The 26125-nt window shown below is 34.6% G+C and overlaps 1 protein-coding gene across 1 annotated transcript; it reads left to right on the top strand.

Annotated features, from left to right (window-relative positions):
- The first annotated feature begins 3904 nt into the window (after nucleotides 1-3904).
- On the top strand, nucleotides 3905-18053 carry AMTN (amelotin). The gene is made up of 8 exons (XM_023505693.2): nucleotides 3905-4096; nucleotides 8162-8218; nucleotides 8924-9010; nucleotides 11098-11163; nucleotides 12014-12106; nucleotides 13164-13199; nucleotides 14704-14730; nucleotides 17535-18053. Exons 1-8 carry the CDS (start codon nucleotides 4043-4045, stop codon nucleotides 18051-18053), a joined length of 939 nt encoding a protein of 312 aa, XP_023361461.1. The 5' UTR covers nucleotides 3905-4042.
- Nucleotides 18054-26125: the final 8072 nt, after the last annotated feature.

Below are 26125 nucleotides of genomic sequence, written 5' to 3'. Positions count from 1 at the left end.
TCTACCAGAAAAAATAGAAAAATCTTTCTATGCCTAAGAAAAACAAAATGGGAGGGGGAAGAAATATTCAATGAATTGTGCGACTTCTGGAATTTTGTGGCAAAAAGCTGAATTTACAACATAAAGACCAAAAGAAATATCTGATAAATATTAAAGATTAATTTTAAGGGACTTAATAAGGACAAAATATTTACACATTATATATAGAAATATAAGTCATTTGTCTAAGATTGTCATTAAATGTAAGTGGATAGTTCAAAAAGAAAAATTGAGGTAGAATTAAGTATAAAGTGATTTGAAAAACAAAACCATGTAGGAAAAGGTTAAAAAAAATCAGATTATATGAATAAGGTACAAGAGCAAGAAGTGACACAGAAGAATCTAGAAGCTGACTTACATTGGAAATGAGTTAGAAAGGAAATAATATATACCTACATATGTATGGATGCATAAAAACTTCTACATTTATTAAGAAATAAGAGGAGGAGAGAATCAGAGAAGAGAATGTAGATTAATGGAGATGAGATAAAGTATGTAGATTAATGAAAATGAGATAAAGAGGGAAGTCAAGGGTAAAGGAGGAATCCTGAGGGGAAAAGATTAAGTAATAATAAGCTGAGGTAATAAATAGAAATAAAATAGAGGAGTCAGGAGATACAGGAAATAAGAAATACAAACAAAATAAAGATCAGGAAAAAAAGGCAGGGGTAATAATCATGATCTCAAACAAAGTTAAAATTAAAATAGTTTCAATCAAAAGAAAATAGAGAAAGTACACTACATGTCAGCCACATTAGTTAATATTATTTTAGATTGTTTAAAATAATAAGATTTTTTTTCTAAGACAATTGGGGTTAAGTGACTTGTCCAGGGTCACACAGCTAGGAAATGTTAAGTGTCTAAGGCCATATTTGAACTCAGGTCCTCCTGACTTCAGAGCTGGTGCTCTATCCACTATGTAATCTAGCTGTCCAAAACAATAAGGTTTAAAACAATATAAGGTTGGAATATTGCTGTGGTATAGAAAATGAGTTGGTGGATTTAGAGGTACCGGGAGGAAAGGGAGGAAAAAAATAAAGTAAAAAGTACACAACAGAAAATGAAAGAAAACCTACAAGGAAGTAATGAAAATATGGTTCTTAATACAATGTGTAGTATTTATGGAAATTTATTGTTTCATATTTTGAATCCTTTCATGTTCTTCCATGCGTGTGACAGTGTTTTATTTTTCTTCTTTGTATTTGTTTTAAATAAATAAATACATAACAAAAGGAAAAACAGTAAGAATAACAATAAAATAATGATACAACAATAACAATAGTTGACATTTATACAGTACTTATTATGTATCAGATACTGTGCTAAGTTAACAACTCTTATATCATTTAAAAATATCTCTAGAGAGGATGTGGGAAAACTGGGACACTAATGCATTGTTTGTGGAGATGTGAAATGATCCAACCATTATGGAGAGCAATTTGGAACTGCACCCAAAGGGTTATAAAATTAAGCATATCCTTTGACCCAGCAGTGCCACTATTATGTCTGTATCCCAAGGAAATCATACAGGAGGAAAAGGACCCAATGTGCAAAAATGCTTGTAGCAGCTCTTTTTGTGAGAGCAAAGAATTGGAAAATTAGTAGATGCCCATCAATTGAGGAATGGCTGAATAAGCTGTGGTATATGAAGGTAATGGAATATTATTGTTCTATAATAATTGGTCATCATATGAACAAGCTGATTTGGGGAAATCTGAAAAGATTTACATGAACTGATGCTTAGAGAAACAAGCAGAAGCAGAAATACATTGAACACAGTAACAGCTAGAATATGTGAGGATCATCTATGAAAGACTTGGTTCTTCTCAGAGGTTCAATGATCCAAAGCAATCTCAAAAGAATTTTTGAATAGAAAATGCCATCTGCATCCAGAAAAAGAACTATGGGAATTGAATGTACATCAGCACATGCTATATTCACTTATTTTTTTTCTGTTCTTTTTCTTTTATGGTTTTTCCCTTTTGTTCTGATTTTTCTCTCCCAACATGATTCAAAAAGCAATGTGTATCAAAATAAATAAATTAATGTTTTTAAAAAGAGAATATCTCTAAGCTTGAGCCCACTCTCCCTGATCTTTTGCCCCATCCAAAACAAAACCCTTATTTCTCTACCCAGTTATAATTCTGATTTTCCATAAGAATATCTTAGCAATCATTTACGTCAAGTTCCTTTAGGGTAAGGACTGCATATTATGTTTCTTTTTATCTTTATAGTACCTCAGGATCTAGGAAATATAGTTCTATGCATATAGTAAATGTCATTTTCAGGTAGTCTTCAGCCATAACTCATTCCTAATGAGTTATACCTTTTAGCACTAGTAGAATAAAAGTCATCTTCACAATCAAAACATTGGTATAACAAATATCTCTCTTTTATTCTGAGAAAGTATTTCCAGGACCATTCTAATTTTCTATTATTTGAACTCTAAAGGATATGCAATATCTTGGAGTCTTCAAACACATTCATCCCCAGTATAATTCCCATTAACTCATACAGAAAAAAAAAAGTGATACTGATGTTTTTTCTTGACATGAAACATAATCCACACTTTGTTTAGCTTATTATATAGCATGCATTTGGAGACAAATTTCTGTAGAGAGAAGAAAATTCTCCCATGTCTACATGTCTGAATTTCCTAAAGACATTGCCTCAAAAACATATGGCATCATTTCCTCTTAACCAAGGAGAGGCTCTTGCAAGAGAGATAAATGTAATTAATTGTACAGGGTGCTAGGAAGGGATTTGACTGGGAATCATACAAGTGAGAGTAAAGAGATAAAATGGAAGTTGGAGAGAGAAAAGTAGAGAGCATGCAGCTAAGAGTGAGCAACCTCATCTTTGTCACCACTATCTTTTCTTACTAAGATGAGATACCTGAGGCTAAAGTAAGAGGCATGTTTGATCAGTGATTAACTTTCCCTGACAGAGAACCCAAACTAGTAAGGAATGAGCTTGGGTAAGATGGGGAAAAGAAAGAAATGAAATAGAGAAGGGGAGAAAAGTAAGAAGGAACGAACGAACGAATGAACGAACAAACTAATGAACGAACGAACGAAGGAACGGAGGAACGAAGGAAGGAGATAGATCTCTGATTCGATTGTTGGGATAAAAGGAAATTTTTTCACTTCCCACCTCAACTGGGATTCCGGAACTAAAAGAGAGAGAATCTTATTGATTATTATATTCAACAAATTTCCCAAAGTATAACAAAAGTTGAATACAGCCTTCTTCCATGAAAAAAGAGTCACATGTTAGCAGATTTAAGATGTGGAAACAAACCAAGAGAGTAGCTTCCTTCTAAAATAAAGAGATGTCTCAGGAAACTTTATTCCCTCCATTGCTCTCTACTGTCAAAGTCACAACATTATTTCTCCCTGAGTATAGTTATTAACTAAGGTAACTATCATATGTTTCCCAGGATTGGCTGAAGGAGGATTTGGAAAAAAGGGATTCCTCCATAAAATGATTAGATGCCAAATAAGAAGAAATAAGTAGTTTTCATATCAAGCTAACTACCTCTAACCCCACTGCCACACTTAGATCATAGTCTTTTTTCTTTTCTTGAGTTAATTAGGCAAACATCATGAAGCATTCTCTTTTCAACCTGGCAGACACCAGGTGACATCATGCTGTCTGCATCTAATAGCCCACCTAATGAAATGTTGGGGAATGGGTGAAACCAAATGATTTCACATAGACTGCTGGATCCTGATTGGTCTTTTGGTAACCAGTCTCTTGAAATTGTGCTTAAATTCCTTCCACAACCAATGACAACTTGAAGGGCACAAAGAGAGAAAATTCAGGAAATCAATAGGACTCAGCTCATTACTTCTATACAATTTTGCTGAAGAACATAGAGGTAAAATGATTTGTCTCATACTAAAAATAAGAGGTGTTTAATGGTATATTATTTTGAAAGGAAAAAAAGGATAAAGGATAAATAGTAACAATTTAATTTTGGTTTTAGGTACCAATTTGAAACATGAAAACAGCAGTTCTTCTTTTTTGTCTCCTAGGGACAATTCAATCATTACCAGTAAGTATAATTTTCTCCTAATTTTTATTTTTAACTGGTCCAACATGGAAAAGAAAACATGAGGTATAATAGAATAAAAATTCTGAAGATGTGACTGATTAACCTATAGAAATTGCTGACAGAAATGGTAGATACTTGATAACTATTGTTACTGAAATATTGGTTTATTTTCATTGTTACTGCTATGTGTCAATATAACCTTGGGAGAGGATCTTGTATTGAGACTTGCTGGGCTATTATATGCCTGTATAGACCATTGAGTCCTTGAGATGAAATTCATCTATATGGAATTGCATGCTGTCCTAAAGAGAAGGGAGAGGAGGGGAAGGAAGAAAAAATTGGAACACAAGGTTTTGCAAAGATAAATGCTGAAAATTATCTTTGCAAGTTTTAGGGAACATGAAACACTGTTTTTAAAAACAGAGGGAAAAAATTCATGAAATTCTATAACTCAGGAACATGGCACAGGTTCAATCATATTGTTGGGGTAGTTGGGAAGGGAATCTCTGTGACAGGAAAAGAGAAGCCAAAGGCATTCAAAACAAGTTATGTAGGATCACCTGAAAAAAAATAGCTGAGCAGGAGTCAGGCCTAAAGCAATGGCTATGGGACATTTCTCTTTTGCAAAAGCCAGCCTTGCATTTGGTTTGGCAATTACTAAGACATGTTGTTGAGCATTATCTCAAAGTGCCTTATGGGAAGCAAAATTTAAACAGTATATAAGGAGAGCTACAACCCTTTTAAAGAAAACTGAGTTAGTCTGGTCACAATTTTATATGGAACATGGCCTATGTCTTTCGATAAATTCTGTTTGCTGCTACCCCAGGGTCCAGTAGGCACATTTACTTTTTCACCATTATATGAGCCACAGTAGTAACTAATTTTCCCTCCTGCTTCATTGAATTTGTCTTAAGTGTATTATTTTCAGATCATGAATTATTAAATCTACTTGAAAAAGTATCTTGTGGTATTTGAGCTGAGTGGCAAAATTTCTCATATCTATATCTATGTATATATAGATATATTCTCATACAACCTCTTGACTGTCTCCTTCATCATTTTCGTCCTCTACCACTGCAGCTAGACCTCTTTTAACAACCAAACTCATCTCTCCATTTTCTCCCTTCTCCACCAAAATCTATTGGTACTATGTCCAATTCCCTTATAATCATGTTTACTAGGATTATTGGTGATAAACTAATCCATAGAAAAATGCTAATGTTAGATAATAGACCAATGTGTTGTTCTTTCCGAAGTGATTTCATTTAATAAGAGATATATCAATCAAAAAAAATGAAATGTTATGATAAAATTTCAGGCACTGGTAGATTGCCAGGACAGATATTTGGAAGCAGTGGGAACCCCAAATAAGACCATTCCTTCACTGAATAAACATTTATTAGATACTAACTGTATAAAATACATATTCTTGAGGGGCTATGCATTATGCTAAATTCTGAGAAAAATATATACATCTTACTCAGAAAAGTCACAAGGGAATCTCTAAGATCCTTTCCAGCTGTAAATCTATGGGGCTGTGGCTCTATTCAAATCTGGCCTAGGAGGGTGAACAAACTGGAGACAAAAACAGGATGCAAAAGGTGAAATCTAGTAAGGATAAATACTTTGCAGAAGTACAAAAAAACTTTATCTTCCCATTTATAAAATATATAACAGGGAGCATGGATAGGTATGGTTGTTCTGAAGAATGTAGACTAAATAATTTAATCCTAAAGAACTGGTGATTCAAAGAATTAATATGATAAAGGCAATTTCATTAAAGAAAATTATATGAATGACAACATATCAAAAGTTTTTGTACAGAATCAAAATCATGTTTTCTGAAAATTTCTTGGTAGTTTGGGCTAGATTCTGGAACAAATCAAGATTGATTAAGTCATAGCAGGTGAAAGATATTCAGCAAGAATAGGTATTAAGTTGATGCAACTAATAACAACTGAATTAAACATTCTTGCCTGAGTTCCCCATGATGTTCTACCAAACCTGGGAGAGAGCTTGGGGCTTATCAAGGATATTTTATATAATAGATCATCATGGCATGCTATTAGACCACTGAACTAAATCTAGAGAATGGTTTCAATACTTTTTAAAGGTAAAATGACCTTAATTTGCATGGGAGGAGTGAGAACTTTGTTTCTACCACATAGAAATTGCAGTGCTGAATTTGATTTGAGGCATGATAGTTTTAGAAGAACATTCCAATTCAGAAATGTTGAAAAGAGTGTAGCCATGTTGGTGAAGACCACTGAACTTGTGTCATATGACAATGGGTTGAAGTCACTGGGTATATTTTGTCTAGAGAAGAGAAAATAGTGTTTGGGGGATTAAGGTGAAGACATGATACCCATCTACTTGTGCTCTAAGAACTTATAAAAAAAAGTTGTTTTGTTTGGTCTCAGGGAATCAGAATTATGAGGAATGGGTAGAACTTACAAAGAAATTAATTTTGAAAGTATATCAGGGAAAGTTTCCTAACAAATAGAGCTGTCCCCAAGTAGAATGGACTACCTCAAAAGGTGGAAAAGTTCTCAATCTTTGGTGCCAAATAAGAAGGTAGGCTACCTCTTCTTGGGGGATCTTCCTGGCGGAAACAACAACAAACAAACCCAAATAGAGTCACAAAGTCATACACAACTGAAAAATGACTGAACAATCACAAAAGCATTTATGTAGCAATGACTTGGATCTCAAATTTTATCCACTGGACTACCTAGCTTCCAAGATAAAATTAGATGGTAGGCTTCTTTCTGATGTAAAGTTCAGAAAAATAAAAGTAATATTTTGCTTCTTTAATACAAGGATCTTTGCTTATCTGTTTGCCAGATTCTATAAGGTATCTCTTTTACCAAGAAAGTTACACTAGATGAAAAGGGCAGCTAAGTGACATAATAAATAAAGTACCAGACATGAAGTTAGGAAGACCTGAATTTAAATCTACCCTCATACACTATGTGACCCTGAATAAATTATTTATCCCTATTTGCCTCAGTTTCTTCATCTGTAAAAAATGAGCTGGAGAAGAAAAAAGAAAATCACTCTAGTATCTTTTCCAAGAAAATCCCGATATGAAGTCACAAGGAATCTGAAACAACTAAGCAACAAATGAAAAATAAAATGTAAGAAGAGTAGAAAGGTGGGAAGAGATAAATTATCATGAGTTTTGAACTCTACACAAAATTTATATTTGATCTTGGAGGTAAAAAGAAGCCTCTTGAGTTTGCTGAATATATAGTATTAAAGATAATGTGTTTAGTAATATAATATATTAAATGAACACATTGGTTCATTTAAAATACTTGCCTCAAAAATTGTTTTTTCCTTTATATCTCCAATTTCTAGTATCTAATAGAAATTGTGTTGTTTGTAGATTGATTGGTTAATTGATAGATTTTTTAAAAAACATAACATACTTCCCCAATAATGAGTTTGTTTTAACCTAGTGGCAGTACTATTGTTTCTATGGTGTACATGGCTTCTTCATGTTGTTTTAGGAAGCTTATAAAAGATCAAAAGATAGGAGTATGATAACCTTTATTCTAAATCCTCAAAAAAAATTCTACCATTAGGCAGAGATTTAACTGTCTGTTTTAATTTATACTTATTTCTCATTAACCATTGACCTTGTATTTGAGGCAATAATTATGGTACTGAAAACATTTGAGTAAAGAGGTCTATTGATAGACAAGCAGTAAGAACAGAAATTGTGGAAAGAAAAAACTTTTCTTTGGACTTCCATTAACTCTTTAAAAGTCAATAAAACTGTGGTATTTATTGCTCTTAAAAAAAAAACCATACTTGCCTTAATACATATACATAGTCTAACAAATGTATCAGGAATCTATAAGTCAAGCATCCTGACCCCACTTCTTATTTCCTTACCATGAACCACATTAATTTTTCCCACTATAAAGTTCAATATATGAATAACTTCCTTTCCATCAACTCCCAAGAAAATTGTGAAAGAAATTAAGATATATGGGAAAATGCATTGCAATCTTAGAAGAAAAGTAATATGTAAATCTCAGCAATTCTTCCTTATTCCAGATACTCCAGCTAATGAGAATGTATCCAGTACAAGGCTTTGGTCAACAGCAGGTACAGGTACTATTCAAAGGGGACTTACCAGGAGGATGTTGCTTGTGTAACATTGGCTTTCACATAAGCCTAGAAAGTTAGTTAACTTGTGATCTTTGCTTCCCAGAACAAATTGAATTTCATAAGATTTCAAATCACTGTGTAGTTACAAATGATTGTCCCATACCACTGACCCATTTCTAAAAGACAAAAAGGTGATGGACAATATTAAAACAGGGGGGCTAAATTCATCTTAATGTCTCTTTTTGGTAAATATACTCCACTGTGCCTGGCACATAGTAAGAGCTAATAGATGTTTATCATTGTGGTTGTGGATACAACATTTATTTGATATAATTCTTATGACAAACAGTGAAAATAAGACAATCTATCTAAAAGTGCTAAGTAACAAGCTACAGAACAAAGGACATTGAGAGAGAAATGTATGCAGACAGAGGAGAGATAGAGACATCCTGAAGAGAAAGCTAAGGACTCCTAATTAGGTCTTGTATTCCCATACTCTTCAACTGAGTATTTCTCTGGTCATTAATTCCATTCTTCTGTGTATACCCAATGCCCTATTCGAAAAGACTGCTCCATCACACGTGTATGCTACAGAAAGCATGTATGCACATTTGTTCATTTAGAAAACCCCATTTCTCCCTGAATATAAAGAGAAACAAAACCTGAATTATGTTGTTCTGCTGACTCATCCAGTGTGTATTATTGCAGCAACAGCTTCATTCTGGTGTGGGACTTCCTCCTACAAATTTGGTTCTGGATCAGCCAACATTACTCACCCCACAGCAGCCAAGCCAGGTAAGTAATCTATACAACTACAGTAACCTTTACTAGTAGCTAGGAGATGCAGTAGATAAAGCTCTGAGCCTGGAATCAGAAAGATTTTTCTTTCTGAATTCAAATTTGCTTTTAGACACATATTAGCTATATGATCTTAGACAAGTCACTGAACCATATTTGCCTCAGTTTCCTGATCTGTAAAATGAGACAGAAATGGCAAAATATTGTAATATCTCCGTCAAGAAAACCCCAAATGGATGACATGACTGAAACAATTCAATAATAGTAACAACATAACAATCTTTGCAAAGAAAGAGACCAAAAATAACTGGTTAAGACCGGGGTCATTTAAACAAGGTGTCATGTATAGGGTGGGTAAAAGTGAGAAAAGTGGATGATTTAATAGGGAAGCACACCCTCTTCCTAGCAGAAATAGTGTTCTACAGGTGAGGAATGAGGTATATGTTGCTAGTTCAATTCAGTTCAACTTGGTTCCAGGCATAGCACTAGAGAGAAACAAAAAGAAAACTGAACAATTTTCGTCCTCATGTACCTTAAATGCTCCTTATATGTGCACATTAAGTGTAAGAGTGAGAGTTGGTACCAGAAAAACTAGTACCAATTAATGATGTCATTGCAGAAAATAAGAATATAAATTTTAAATGTAAGATAGAATAATCACAGGAAGTAAAGCAATGGGAAATAGAGATGGTGAGGTATGAATGTGTTAATAAGGTTTGAACACTCTGTTGCCCTTTCTACCCCACTGTGAAATTTCCCTGAGGAAGATGGAATGGCATTTGACAATTGATTGGCAGAAGAATGCCCTTGTCCCTTACCCACTGTTTAAAAAGTCGACTTGCTAAGCTCTTCAATAAGTCACTGCAGGAACCAACAGTCATGGCAGATCAGAGCCCATGAAAGATAATTGTTCTTCAGTGATTGATTTTTTTTCTCTCCTTCTCATCCGTAATGGCCACAAATTTGTGGGGGGAACAGAGAAACACACTCTCCAGACACCTAATCAGAGATTACATTAGAATACAAAATCCTTAGGAAAAGGGATTATTTTATTACTTATACATAAATTCCCAGCATCTAGGTCTATTCAGGGCTCTTAATAACATGTTGATTGTTTATTCATTTATTTTTCCCATTATATAAACTTCTTGCTGTGTTGTGCCAGTTCCCTTTTATTGTCCTGTCTCAGTTTCCCTAATTGTTCTGACTCAGTTTCCCTAAATTGTTTTTCCTCAGTTTCCCTGGTTGCAACCCCCCTTTTCTGCCCATTAGAACTGGGATAATTAGGGCTGTGAAGATCTGACATTCTAGAAGATAAGACTCCAGATGTCCTATTTCAGATACCTAATTGGCATTGCTTATAACTCTAAGCTTAATTCCCAGTTTGTTAGAATTTATGGTCCTACCCCCCACCCCAGCCTGTCAGAACCAGATTGATGATTCCAGTCTGGAGAATTCCACTCACCAGAGTTTGGACTCCACCCCCCTGCCTTTGTTTAGCTACTGTGCTATATGTCATGAAGAACTCACATTCTCAGCTGAATGTTTTGGACATCAGCCCTGGGAGCATCATGCCCCCAGCACAATCTCTCCCTTTCAGTAAATTATTAAAAACTCTCTAATCTTTATCTTGCCTCAGTTTCTTCAGCATTACAGCTGGAAAAATATTAAGCAAGAAAAGCAATGTGGTATAGAGGAGAGGATATAGGACTTGAATTCAAAAAACAGCTGGATTCAAATACCACCTCAGATATTTATTAGCTATGAGATGCTGGTTAAGTCATTTAGTTGGTCTTTGTCATAGTTTACTCCTCTAGGGGTTTCTGAGGTCTCTCTCAAATCTAAATCTATAATACTATCATCTTCAGAAGATACATGAATTCTTCATAGACATCCATATACACCATAATATCCTTTTCTTAATACAATGTTTCCAGGAAATAACACTATTAGAGAATTCTGGTGAATAAATTCTTTTTAATCTAAATACATAAGACATAGGTTGTTTGAAAGTATTCATAGTTGAAGGTATAATGAAACTAGTTGTTTTTTTCTTTCATATTTCCTTTTTTTATGCTTTTTAGCTCTTCCCTCCTTTGAGCCAAATACCACTGTCACAAATATTTTCAGTGGGGACAGACATGCCTCTGGTAAGTGTTCTCTTTAACTGATTTAAGTGTATCTATTCTTTTTCAAAATATTAAGATGGAAGAACAGCTAAAATGCAAAAGGGAAAAAATATCCAAGGATTCAAATATGTAACATAAAGGTCTTTCTTATAGAAATCTCTTGAAAGGGTTAAGTTTGTTCTCTAGACAATTCTTCCCTTTTCCCCCAATGTTGCATCCTCCTCCACAGACCCCCCAAAGAATAATATATATGTGAATAATATATGATTATGAATAATAACTACTATTATTGCTGCTACTGCTACCACCATAGCTACTGCCCCTGCTATTACTATTCTAAGACAACTATGACAAATGGCATAGTACCTAAAAGTTAATCTCCATCATTCATGCTACATCTTCAATATCACAAACCTTTCCCCAGTTAGGAGTGGTCATTCATCTCTGATCTCTGGGTAGTCACAAGTAATTTAAACAAAGCACCTGAGCTGGAGGAATCAACATTTTAGTCCTAAAGAACTTTTGTTTAAAAATATTTCTACCTAGATCAGGTTTTTCTCTAAAAGAAACTAAATGTTAAGCATGACCGTAGTTCCTGCTAAATCACGAGATTGGCCTATAAGTAGGCAGTGCGTGTTCAGTCTGGGTAAGATAGGGAAAGAAAAAAAAAGAAAGAGATAAAGGGAGAAAATGAAGGAAGGAAAGGAGAGAAGGAAAGAGGGAGAAAGGAAGGAAGGGAGGGAAGAAGAGAGGGAAAAAAGAAGGGAGGGAGGGAGGGAAATGAGTTATCTAATCCTCACATTAAACAAGTTTTATATGAACATGTGTTTTTCAAATGGGCCTTTGGTAAATGAAATTTATTATCCTACAGATAAATCCAGCTACAGGACTAGTACCTAACATCCAGATACTCCCAATGACCCTAGCAGATACAAATATCGCACAGCAGGTGTCTCCACAACAAGTAAGTCCTAGGTTCCTCTCCAATAATTCATTTTTAAATAAATGAGAGGAAATTTTACCCAGAACACTTTCTCTCAATATAATGCATTATTTTTTTTCAGGATTCTTAAAAAGTTTGCATAGAACTTTGGAAACAAAAATATTTCCTATTAGAACTCTCAGAGTGAAGGAGTCCTCAGAAGTCCTCATTCCTGAACGAAAAACCCCTCCTCAGCATGCCTCACAAGAACTCGAGCAGTATTTAATTATAAAAGACAAGTACAGCCCTGAAGTCAGGAGAATCTGAGTTCAAATGTGTCCTCAGACACTTAACACTTCCTAGGGAAGAAAGGGAAAGGAAAGGAAAGGAAAGGATGCTGACCAACATTCTCTATCCCTCTCCTCTAGTGCTTATATATTTGGAATATTCATGGGAAAACCAGCCACTCCAAGCCTCTCAGAGATATGTAATGGCAGCTCTTTTTTTTTCTCCTAGTGAACTACATTTTGATTGCTTCCTTTTACAAATGGAAAGAAAAGTCATCCTTGTGATCTTAGATACTTTTGCAAAGCTTATAGATAATATAATCAGCTCCCTCCTTTTGCCCCTACAGCTTCAGTCCCTATCTATACTTGTCGATTGTCTTTTATCTCTGAAAGAGGAAATTCCTTCTCTTCCTCTTATTTCTGTCTATAAATTAGTTAGTATATTGAACTTTTGCTAGCCAACAACTTTATCAGAGAATAAACTTTGGGGAAAAAAATAAAATCTTTCACAATGTGGCTGCCTTTCAAATAGCCTAACAGGGTAAAATGAAAGTAAATAGTGAAACAGGGTGAGCAACATTCATGGATATTTAGAAAGAAAGAAAGGAAGAGGAGGAGAATCTCAGGTTCCAAGTCAATAAGTCAACAAGTATATTATGTACCTTCTATATGCCAGTTACTATACTGAGTTCTGAAGATATCAAAAAAAAGGCAAATTTAATTTAATTTTAAATTAGAAATTCTGGTTTTAAGCTTACTTTTAAAAATAAAAGTAATCTGAATTGTATTGCATTATTGATTTTATTTTTCAGGTGCTCCCTGTCATTGTGGCACAAATTGGAGCCCCGGTAAGATGATCATTTTTCAGATCTAGACTTCAAAATTCAACTGCCTTTAAAAGGGGTGGTAGAGATGGGGGTTATTATTGGTCTGAATATTTTTATTCTAATTTACTTAGTTAAATAATATGGATTCATTATCTCATTTTTTGTGATTACTCATCCTATCACTATTATAATATAAACAATTTCTCTCACCAAATTTCAACATAACTCCTTATGAACTCTTTATGAGTTGTTATGACTCCAAATTTTTAGCAGATGGTGACATATCTTCTGCAACTGAACTTCTACACCCTTGATGGTGTTGGTCCTCAGAACATGGGCAAAGGCCCTTCAGTGAGAACTGACTCTAGTGCCTCGGACTGATAAAGGTGCCAGAGCTCTCAAAAGCTATGCTAGTATGAGTACAATCTCTATAGGAGAGGGAGCAAAGGTTAGAAAGTCTTTGATGAAGGGATTGGTGACCAATTATTTATCAACACAATTAGGTAGCTATAGTGATGGCTTTAAAAAGCTAAGAATTGTAGTGCATTGTTGGACTCAGGAAGAACTGAGTTGGGATCTTGCCTCAGATATTTCTTAGTTGTGTGATTCTGGACAAATCATTTTATTTCTTGTCTTCAGTGTTTTGCCTATTAAATGGAGATAATAATGGCAACTACCTCCCAATATTGTATAAATGAGATATACAGCAGTTTGCAAACCTTAAGATGTTTTCTAAATGTGAGCAATTACTAGCTCTAGTTTGAGGACCAACCTAAGTTCATCATCAGAAGATGCTTACCAACCAACAAGTGTTTTTGGCCATCGCAACATAAATAGCCATTAAATAAGGAATGAAGAGCTAGCAATCTGGGTCAATGTAGGAAGTACACACTGAATGAAACTGTGAATTCTTGAAAGATGAAATAAAATATACTGTAGCTATACTTATATAAGCCTAATTAATCCTAATTAACCAAATAGAGACCTCTATACCATTTTGTGTTGCTTTGATAAGGCACCTCAACATACAATGGCATTTGTATAATACTCAATAGGCTGGTGGAATATGCCCCCCCAGCCTTGAATTTATTCTCTTTAAATTATATTTTGCTCAGAAATATTCATAAAACTATGTTTCTCCTAATGATCTATAACATGCAAACAGTCAAGAATCCTTTTTGAATTGTAATTCTTGTTCTCAATATTAGAATTTCACAAGGGTAGAAAATTAAATATCAGCATCAGGTTATAATTTGTATAATTGCAAAGCAAAGTGAAACTTGAAATTCTAATCTACCCAGTATCTTTTGTTCTTCTGGTCCCAGATTTCTCAATTAGTACATCTGTGTTCCTGGACTCTTTGGATAGAGATACAATAAGTTGTGTGATAGGAACAAGAAAAGTTGAGCAGATTTTGAGGATGGAAAATATCTCTGCAAAAGTCTGAAAATGTTTAGATCATATGTATTTTGTCTTACTTGTATTAAAATATGCCTAATGGTTTACTTTTGCTGTTCTGTTTTAGGGTGCCTTCCTAAGCTCAGAGGAATTGGTAAAAAAAAAATGAAACCTAATATCTCAAATTTTCTATTTCTATTGATTCTTTTTATGTTTAAAGTCTCATATTTAAAGTAATAGAACCTGACTGTCAATCCCAAAAGTAGCATTAAAAACTCAGTAGATCTGTTAAATTATCCTTTCTCTAAACTTAAGACGTTCTTAATCTACTGCAAAAGTAATCCTCATGTTACTTGAGTTGTACCTAAAAGACATACATAGTGAAAACTCCAGCAGAAAAACTGAAGAACTGTTGCAAAGCCTTGATAGCACTACATGTATTCCTTGATAGAAAGATTGACTCTATTGGCACAGATCTTCATGAGAAAAAATAGAAAAATCAACATAGTTATAATTGTTCTAGCATTCCTTTGAGACTGGTAATATAGTACCTATCTATTCACCCAATAGAACACCTGTCATTATTGGCCAAGTCTATTCAATTTTATTCATACTCCAAAAGGCAAAAACTAGCTTACAAGAAATATTTGTCCACCTAGATTAGTTGGTGTCCAATGTAAGCCAAATAAAACCAAATACTATGTGCCAAGCATTGTAGCTCAAGGAGGTTTGAGGCAAATGTTTTTATTATTGAGTTGTTTTCAGTCATGTCCAACATGTCATGACCCCATTTGGGCTTTTCTTGGCAAAGATACTGAAATGGTTTGTGATTTCCTTCTCCAACTCATTTTATAGATGAGGCTTGAGGCAAACAAGGTTTAGTAACTTGCCTGGAGTCACACAACAAGTAAGTGTCTGAGGCCAGATTTGAATTTAGAAAATTAAATCTTCCTAATTCCTGATTCCAAGCCCACCACTAGGTGCTGGCAAATGCATGGGAAACGAATATATTTATGCAATAGAGAGAAGAAAGAGAGTTCTGGACCTGAAATTTGTCAGATTTTTTTTTGTTCCTAATAATGGAATTTATTTTTTTAAATGACATTCTTTTCATCTGGCTACTGGTGTGACATAGGTCAAATGCTAATTGATATTTATTTTCAGATCAATGATACCATGTCTTTAATGGACTTCTACTGATACTTTCTACTCTGTTTGAAATTTGCCACAGCAAGACATAGCTGATGAGGTTGCTGTCCTCATAAAACTAAGCTCAGCCATGTTTGAGTGGAAAATCGCATAAAATGTGTGAAATTCCTTCTTGAAAAAGGAAATTATAGATTCTATAGATTGCACCAGTACACGATTTATCAAATTACGTAAACTATGGTCACTACAACTGGGTAAACAGAAAGCTCTTTGAATGAATTAAGGAAAAGTACATATGACCATATCCCCAAGAATCAGTCTGTTTCAAGCCAAATTTTTCAATGCCACTTAAAAATGCATCAGAAGGAAACAACCCAGGAACACAGAAGACAAGAGAATTACACAGTTCATTTAAATTCACGTTTTTCCCATTAATTTGATTTAATCTTTTAAACCTAAATTTATAATACATATATATTGTTTATTTATATTTACAATAAATATCTATACTTTATATATGTATATATAAATCCTTTCTGAGTCAACTGTAGTCGTATATATTATGTAAGAGTAAATGTAACCTTCTTGAGAGAAGGAACTATTTAATGTTTTGTACTACTAGTGGTTAGTATAATGCTTGGCACATAGTAGATGCCTAAATAAATACTTATTTGATTAACTAATTGGTTTTCTACAATGAGGTATCTTAGACACTTAATACTTGCATGACTTCAAGCAAGTTATTTAACTTACTCAGGCTTCCCTTCCCTCATCTGTTAAATGAAGGGTCTAGATTAGATGACCCCTGAGATTTGTTTTAGCTCAAAATCAATGATCTTAAGATCTTATAACCCCTTGCTTTATAAGGACAAATTAAATAATTTTTTATTTGAAATCAGACTGCCGAATTATAGATTTTCTTTTCCTAAAAGATGTTCATCAGTAAGCCAATCAACAAGCAGTTAGTAATCACCTACTTTGTTTAACATACTATGTTAAATGCTATGGTTGTTCAGTCATTTTTTCAGTCATTTGTGACTCTCCATGATCCCATTTGGAGTTTCCTTGACAAAGATAGTGGGATAGTCTACCATTTTCTTCCTCAGCTCATTTTACAGATTAAGAAGCTGAAACAAACAGAGCTAAGTAAAGGTTACTTGTCCAGGTTAAACAGCTAATATATGTCTAAGGGCAAATTTGACTCTAGACCCACTATGCTAACTTAGCTGCACCAAATATTAGAAATACATAGAAGGGAGGAAAAATTAACCCTATCCTGATGTAGATGATGTCTTAATGGGAGAGATAAAATGTAAATAAATAGATACTTTATAAAACAAAATCCAGAGTAAATGGATGATAACCTTGGAGAGGAAAGTTCTAGCAGCTGGATTATAGTTTGAACTGGAAGATTATCTTATTAAAAACCAAAGAAGGTGTGGTTTGCTCAACATTATCTAGATAGTAGCATTCAAACTCATGGTTTTTAAACTCAGTCTCTAAATTCTGAGATTTTCATTGTGTTTTGCTGATGGAGGTAGAACAATAACAGAAAATTCAGTGAAATCAGCATCAGATTTGGATCAAGTAAGCAAGACACAATTTGATCAAAAAGGCTTATCTGTGCTTTCTCTCTATCTTGCTTCCTCACCCCTATGCCCACTCTTCTCCCACCCCCACCTCCCCATTCCCACCCTCCACCCAGTCACCCACCCCAAATCCTTGAGAATACAAAAATACTAATGTTTTCTGGCGCAATCAAATCAAAATTTTTTTTCAAGATTCTCTCTCTGTCTTCCACTCTCCTAGCCAATGGCCCCACAGATCTTCACAGGACTTCTCATCCAACCTTTTGGTACTGGAGCCATACTCCCAACTGGCCAGGAAAGGATAGATGCTAATACCCAGGATGCAGCTCTTCCTGCAGGACAAACAGGAGGAAACTCTGCCATCTGGGGAACCCCCGAAGGCCAGCTCCCAACTCCCAGTGGTCCAGATGATGTATTCGAAGCTACCAACCCAGTGGGAATTCAAAGAATTGAGGGAAGCACCACTGAAGCACCAAACGGTGGGTTTTTCCAAACCCATAAAATGTCCCTTGGCCCTAAAAAGACAGCTGAAGGCAGTATGAGACAGAAGTTCTTGGGTGATCCCTCTGCCTTGGCAAATATGAATCCCAGTAATACCAGGGAGCTTCCTTCTTCTACGTCAGAGCTGACTCCAACAGGAGGCAATCTGATGATTCCTCTGATAGCACCCCAGGATCCAGACTCCACTACTTCTCCTACCATATTAATGCTGAGAGGAGACACTCATCTGTCAATATAGAATAGTGTTAAACTTTCAATGTATTGTGAGAATTACTGTAGTGTATAGCCACCTAAGTCAGGGGATGAGAATCATTAATAATATGCAACAACAACTGAAACACAATTATTCCATGAAAATCCATAGTATCTGTAATAGTATTCTACTTAGATAAATTTTAACATGTTTAGAATGTGGTTAAAGAAAAGTATTGAAAAGAAATGTTTCTACATTTGATAAATGGTTTCCTTTCCCCTTCTACACTGCCTCCCCAACCAATCTTGCCTCAATTGAAAAGGCTTCAAATAATTGTCCTTTAATCTGCATAAAAATAATATTCTATTTGCTTCCAGGAACTGATTAAGAGGCTAATTTTTAAAATCCTCTAACCTGCCACTCAAGTCTGGTGATACAATTGGATATGTTTCATTGTTGGTATCCTGGAATGGATTCAGTCCTACGGAAGATGGGCCCAGGAAGCTACAACTTCCATCCCCCAGCTCAAAAATCTTGGGAGACTATACTACACCCAGGAAAGATAAACCTCTGGAAAAGAAGGAATGTTAACCATGACAGAATGGAATAAAACCTTCTTTGAGAAATTACAACTTACCACTGTGTTATGGGCCAACTTCTGACTGAGTAGATATATATGTCAATAAACATTTCAATAGTGAACTTGCAATTTAGTCTCAATTTTTTCAAAATGTGAAATTATTTTAATTTAAGTTATATTCAACATAAGCTTCAGAAAGAATTGAGGTAATTCAAAAATTCCTTCACTTAAATTCATGAATTCTTCAATTATGTTCTAATAGTCTACTTTGAAATAGAGATGTTTATCTAGTCCCTATGGCATTGAGAGGACAGTTTGCCTCTAAGTGCTTGTCTTGACTTCCTTGGAATCATTCTAGGATCCCTTCTATCCCAAAGAATTGCAACACCATTTTTCCAGTGAGCAAGTATTTATTGGAAAAGGTACATTAAAAGTACCTTGCTCTAGATGCTATAAAGGATATAAAAAATTACAGATTATCCCCTCTTATACTTTCCTCCATCCTCATGAAGCCTAACAGCTGAGTTAGTCACATTCCACAGTTGTGTCATTTGAAGTTTAGTATTGAGGGGCAAGGTAGCTAATGAAGTAATCAAAACAAAAAGTAATCAAAGATTACATCTGAATGATGTTCTCTGTGAAGGTGAATTTAAACCTAAATAACTACAGACTTGAAACCTAGAATAAAAAATAATAATAATCAGCATCTTCTAGAACTTTAAGATTTGCAAAGCACTTTACAAATGCTATGTCATTTTATACTTACAACAAACTCTAGAGGGTAGGTGCTATTATTATCCCTATTTTACAGATAAGGAGACTGAGGTACACTGAGGTTAAATGATTTGCCCAGGGTGACATAACTATAAATCTCTGAAGTCAAATTTGAATTTTGAACTTCTTGACTCAAAGAATAAAGCTCAATCCACTGCGCTATGCAGCTTCCTCTAGAGCACTAGAGAAACTAAGATTTATTCAGATAAGAGGGAAAGTACCCCCTCAAGAAAAGTGTGTATATGTATAAATATATACACATATGTATGCATGTATGTATATGCTTCCAAGGGAAAATATTTATTATATAAGAGTAAACAAAAAATTTTTGCTACGCTACTCATTTCATTCTATTCTGTTGTTTAAATATGTCCAACTCACCATGACTTCATTCAACTTTTTATTGGCAAAGATAATAGAGTGGTTTGCCATTTCCTTCTCCAGCTCATTTTATAGATGAGGAAATAAGGCAGAATTAAGTGACTTGTTCAGGATCATAAGATAAATGAATGTGTGTATCTGAGGTCAGATTTGAAGTCATAAAAAAGAATCTTCCAAGCTCCAAGCCAACACACTATATACACTGTGAAACAATATAGCTGTTCTAATTCACTCAATACTAAAAAGTAAAACTGTATCTGGGAGATGTCCCACCTATTAGGAGATAGCAGCTTTGTTTGGAAACAAAAGCACAGAAACCCAGATTTTCATTCAGAGTCGGAATTAGGTGAGATAAAAATTATTTAAGGTTTTATTAATTAGGTGAAGTCAATCACCAAATCAACAATGCAGAGATTGACCTGAAGTTTTATAGCACTCAGAGCAGACTTAACTGATTTTATACAAGTCAGCGAGCCCATGGCATCAGCTTCAGCAATCTTATATAGAATATGAATACATAAGCTACAAATAAAAACAGAATTTTACCAAAAGCAAGAAAGGAAGATAAGAGTATACATGTCTGTAAACAAATATCAGAAAAGGGAAGAAATGGACATCTGGCAGTTGATCAGAGCAGGAACTGTGGCTTGTTTCCCAGTCTTGATTCTGCAGGTGTCATGACTTTCTTGCTTCCTGGAACAACGTCTGGAAGCTCAAAATAGAGAGTGGGACAGTGTTCTCTTCTTACCAGAGTGGCAGCAAGAACTTTGAGTCATAATTTCTTTCCCATAACAGTATTTCTCTTACCACAGTGGCAGCAAGAAGCCTGAGCCAGAAATTACTTTGTCACAGATGGCAGCAGATATTTACAAATTGCCCCAAATTTCCTGACCAAATGAAAATAAAACAGGTTACAACTTTTAGTCATGTTTTTTTCCAAATGAAATTAGTCTAATGACTACCAGATGGCACATGAAATTAAACAGTGTTGCCTTAAAATCAATAAAGACCTGAATTCAAATCCTGACTTAGATGTTAACTCATTATATGTCACTGGGCAAGACATTTAAACCCTTAGCTTAGGAGTTTCCTCATCTGTAAAATGGAGATAACAATAGCCCCTGTCTCCTAGGAGTGTTGTGAGAATAAGATGAGTTAATAATTATAATGCACTTCACAAATCTTAAAGTATTATATAAATGTTAACTACAATATATATCATGATTATCTGCAAGTAGAAGCATGAATTAATACTACAACTTTGGAGCATTCCAGATAAATTAATACTAGTTCTTGTAATCTAACTCAACTACAATTCCCCAAACATATCCAGCTTTATCTGCCTTCCCAATATCACCCTCTGGCCACTTATATGAAGAAGATATCAATCTATCAGCAAGTGATTATTCATTTATTAAGTATACATTACATGTCAGATGGTATACTGAAGTTCTGGGAGTGCCGCCCCAGCCTCTGATGCCATACTGGCATCTAAGTTATGGTTGCAATTACCTACATAGTAAAGTAAATGAAAAGAGATTCAAATGAGCTGGTGGAGTTACAGAATGGCAAGAGTAATCTTGAATACAGATGAAGAATAATCAAATTACCACACTTCCTTGGAAAGCAATTTTTTATACATCAATTAATCTCCATTATAATCTTATGAAGTACTGGATTTTCCATTTTACAAATGAAGAAAACAAGACTGGAGGGAGCGGTACTATTAAGTGGCAAAGCCATGCTTAAAAACTAAGCTTTCTCTCTCCTAGAGCACTGTTCTTTCTCCTAGAGGCAACTGGTAGCATAGTAGATAGTTCCGGCTCTGGAATCAGGAAGACTTAAGTTCAATTATAACCTTAGACACTTACCACCTGTGTGATTCTGAGCAAATCACTTCTCTTCTGTCTGATTCACTTTTCTCAACTGTAAAATGGAAATAATAATCACTCACCTTCCAGGGTTGTTGAGGACCAAATGAGATAACATTTGTAAAGAGCTTAACACAGTACCTTGATAGTAGGTGATATAAGTATTATTAAATGAAGTAATATTTGCAAAGTTCTTTCATAGTTAACATTTAATAAATTATTGATTCTTTTCTTCTTACCTCAATCATTAATAAAAATGAATGTATTTTATCATCATCGTCCCTTTTATTACCCTGGCAGATCAGCTAATGAGTACTCAAGTTTGAAACACATGATGACAGAAAAGATGATGAGTCTTGTGGTTATATGTCTGGAGGTGTTTATTGAAAGACATCAGCAAAAAACATCATGAGAACTGGAAAGCAATGGGTTTGGGAGAGTATAATAAAGCAGAAAGGCAAATAACAAGGTCCAATATTCCAGGATGTGCAGAATCGGAAAGGTGGATATCAAGGAAGTGGCCAGGGTAAAAAAGGCAAGATTGCACACTAACCCCATTATTAGTAAGTAGGTCAGACTTTGCAGATCAGTCTATGGGCTACAAATATGTCAAATCATCAATACCATCATCATTATTACCATAAAACCAAAAATTTTATATTTATCTCTATTAAATTTCATATTATTAAATTCAGATCTACTATGGTTAAACATTTTAAACAATGTAATCAATGTTAAATGATTTAATTTGTTCTACCTAGCCATAAGGGAAGAACTAAAAACAAATAGAGGTAGATGGGAAAAAAATAACCTATTGCTTGATTTAAAGAAAAATTTCCTAACAATATATCAGGACTGTCATGAAGCAGAATAAACTATCTTATTAATATCTAATATCTAATTAATAGATATTTTATTAATATATAGTGAGTTCACCGATCATTGGAATTCTTGAACAGTAGTACATTGCAAGGCTATTAGCTCATTAGTTAAATCTAGAATCCCTGCTTGTAGAGTCCCAGTCCTAATCCCACTGTGTCATACCCAATCATTTACCAGATAAATGTCCCAGGAAATGTTTCTATCAAAATAGGTTTGATCTGCTTAAGTCTAATTCCCAGAAAATGAAAGAAGTAAAAATAATCTAGGACGACAATTAAATAGAGATATAGTGGGGGAGAACAAGAGGAAGGGAAAGTTGACATTTTTAAACACTGGAATCTTTAAATCTTTAAATTGACACTAAAAATCAGTCTAAATTAAATGACACATTCTGATTCCAGAGAACCAGACATTTTCTAGAACCTAGATAGAAAAAATACTCGATTGTGGGTGTGGCATTTTGCATACACCATCAAAGATAACTAACTGGCTCATTGATTAAATGATTTGGTGGGGGAAGGGGGTAATAAGAAAAGGATTCTACTGGGGAAGAAGTTATTTGGAAATGACTTTGTAGAGAAAACAAAAATCATTAGTAAAATACTTTAATTAATTCTGACAACCAACTGCATACTGAGATACCCTTTTGCTCTTTTTTTCCTTTTATCCTTACTGCTTCTCTCTGAAAGATATGTTTTCAATGAAAGATGATAAAAGACCTGTTTTATCTTGACAGCTGTCCATAAGTTGATGTTTTATTTAAAAAATATAGAGAGACACATTTATCTCCACTTACTGAATCAGAATTTTTTTTTGCCTCCACAAGTTTTGCCTGTATCATTGTGAATAATCTCCCCTGCTCCAATACTTGTCTGCTCCCCTCCTTATAATTTGAGTCTGCTTTTCTTTTCAAAGTAGTCTCCCCAGCCTAATTAAAGCTGTTGATAACAACGTCTTGGGAAACCTACTTAGGAATGCTCCCAAACAACCCAAAACAAGTAGGTACAAGATAAGTGGGTTCTCAGCTATTTGCTTTCATCATCATACTGTAAGTGATGAAAAAAACACCATTTCTGATTTTCAGGGACCAAATGTCAGTCATAGAGCCTTGTATCACTAAAATAACAATATATTCAAAATAATATATTTGTCTGGGTTTCTGAAAGTAGAAAATCAAACATAGACAGACCACAAAATTGGCAGTGGTAATATAGTCTGACATAGTGTAGTTTCTAAATCTCTCTAAAGGCAGATAAAAAATTTTCTAGAGAGTTTAATTATCTGAACCTATGGGGAGAAGATGGAAGAAACATGTACTCAGATGGCTTCCTTCTGTTACCCAGAATACTTTGGTTCATCTACTTTCATTGGTCCTTAGGGATAGGCAGAATAAGCAGCAGTTATTTGGTTTAACATAAGAAGCATCCCAAAGACCCACTTATCACCAAGCATCTCCACCCCTAAACCAAAAAGTAATTGTTATTCTCTTATTTTTTTTATTTCAACAGAGATTTTCTCTTTGGGAATCTTTTTCCCATCAGCCATCTTGTGAGATGACAGTGAAAAAGGGTCTTGTGGTCTTTATAGAGTCAATCCTTCCTCTCCTCCCAATAGGAGCCAACCTTTGAAAGTCCAATACCATCCTCCTATAGCTATGGAACTAGCTTGTCCCATTACCCTCTCTTCCCTACAAAAGCAAACAAGACTGATGGGGGAAAAAGGACTCCCAAAGAATCAGTTCTGAAGAAACTCAAATTTTAATATGAGATAAAATATGCACCTCTGTAGGTATAAAAAATCTTAATAGTGGCATGTTTTTCAGTTGTGTCCAACTCTTCATCGTCCCATTTAGGGTTTTCTGGACAAAGATACTGGAGTGGTTTGCCATTTTCTTCAACAATATATTTTACAATTGAGGAAACTGAGGCAAACAGGTTTAAATGTATTGCCTAGGGTCACACAGTTAGCAAATGTTTGAGGCCAAACTTGAATTCAGGAAGATGAGGTTTTTTTTTTTACTACAGGCCTGACACTCTCTCCACTTCACCAGCTAACTGCCCCATAATAAAATCTAGCATTTCTATACAGATTTTAAGGTCTGCAAAGCACTTAAAATATACAAAATACATCCTAAAAAGTAACCTTGGGGAAAAAGGTATAAGGAATTGTAAAACCCATGAAAAATTTTATGTGGAAGATACAGTTTAAACTGAGTCTTGAATGAAATCAGTGATTCCAAAAAAAGCAGATGTAAGGAAAGAGTAGATTCCAAGCATGTAAATGGGAAATAAAATGCATAAGTAAGGAATAGCAAGAAAGCCAGGTTAGCTGGATCAGAAAAGATGTGGCTGGGTGAAGAAGAGCTTTAAATACCGAATCAATAAATATCTATTTTTATAGTCAAAGTTATGGTTAGTTCTGGAATTCATTAAGTATAAGAGAGTGACATGGTCAGACCATACTTTAGGAAAATTACTTTGTCAGAGGGAAGAAGAATAGATTGAACTGGGGAGACACTGAGTACAAAGAAACTAATTTTGTGGATATTTCAAAAGTCCAGGAAAAATATGAAATAAAGCTTGAGCTAGGATGCTCATTGTATGAATAGAGAGGAGGAAATGAATGAAATTGAGACCCACCCCCACCCTACCCCTATACACAGAGTACAAGGTAGAATTTGGATATAGAGCTTTCTATCTCAGTCATTTCAGTTATGTCTGACCCTTCATGATCCCATTTGGCAAATATACTGGAGTAGTTTGCCAAATCATTTTCCAAATCACTTTACAGATGAGGAAACTGAGGCAGAATTAAGTAACTTACACAGGATCACACAGATAGTAACTGTTTGAGACTGGATTCGAACTTAGGAAGATGAGTCTTCCTGATTTGAGGGCCTGCACTCTATCCAATCCATCATCTAGCTACCCACTGAGTTTTCCTCAAAAATCTATAGAGTCTTCTATTACTTCACACTGTCACAATACATGTGACATAATACATGCCTTGGTAACCCATCTAAAAGGATTTAATTTTATGTTGAATTTCCTGAAATGCATAACTTTTATTTAGTTACTTATTCATTCTAATGAAACATTAAATTCATTCATTTTCTTACGAATTTGTTTTCTCCTTAAGTTTTTCCTCCCTTCCCAGCAAATGTTTGATTTTGATCCATTTCAGTGGATCTTGCCTGCCCTCTGCTGACTGGAAAAAGATGCCTTTACAACCTGAGAAAACATTCTGTGAAAGTTGAGGACCCATTAGAAGAAATCTTAATTTTTATCAACAAAGTAGCATGTGCACACCGAAACAGAAGGAATCAACCAGAGAAAGGTTTCTCTGGACACCATAACATGAACTATATGGTAAATGTCCTGAGCTTGTTACTGGCATACAAGTCATTTTAATCAACCAGTCAATAAATGTTTATGAAATACTTAATATGTACCAGAAACTGTGCTAGATTGTAGGTGTATAAGAAGCAAAAGACAGACCCTAATTAGAAAAAAATAAATATATACAAATAATTTATATAAAGCATAATTAGGAAATAATTAAAAGAGAGAAGACTCTAAAAGTAAAAGGCATCAGGAAAGGCTTCCTATAGAAGGTAGGATTTTATTTGA

The sequence above is a fragment of the Sarcophilus harrisii genome, chromosome 6, assembly GCF_902635505.1.
Source record: "Sarcophilus harrisii chromosome 6, mSarHar1.11, whole genome shotgun sequence".
In the NCBI taxonomy this organism is placed as follows: domain Eukaryota; kingdom Metazoa; phylum Chordata; class Mammalia; order Dasyuromorphia; family Dasyuridae; genus Sarcophilus; species Sarcophilus harrisii.
The sequence above is the reverse complement of the archived record's forward strand: the minus strand, read 5'-3'. Positions and strand labels throughout refer to the sequence as shown.

Coding starts and splice junctions, on each gene's coding strand:
- AMTN (XM_023505693.2), top strand. CDS start 4,043: ATGAAAACAGCAGTTCTTCTTTTTTGTCTCCTAGGGACAATTCAATCA. Junction 12,107..13,163: donor AGCAGGTGTCTCCACAACAA/GTAAGTCCTAGG, acceptor TTTATTTTTCAG/GTGCTCCCTGTCATTGTGGC. Junction 14,731..17,534: donor TCCTAAGCTCAGAGGAATTG/GTAAAAAAAAAA, acceptor CCACTCTCCTAG/CCAATGGCCCCACAGATCTT.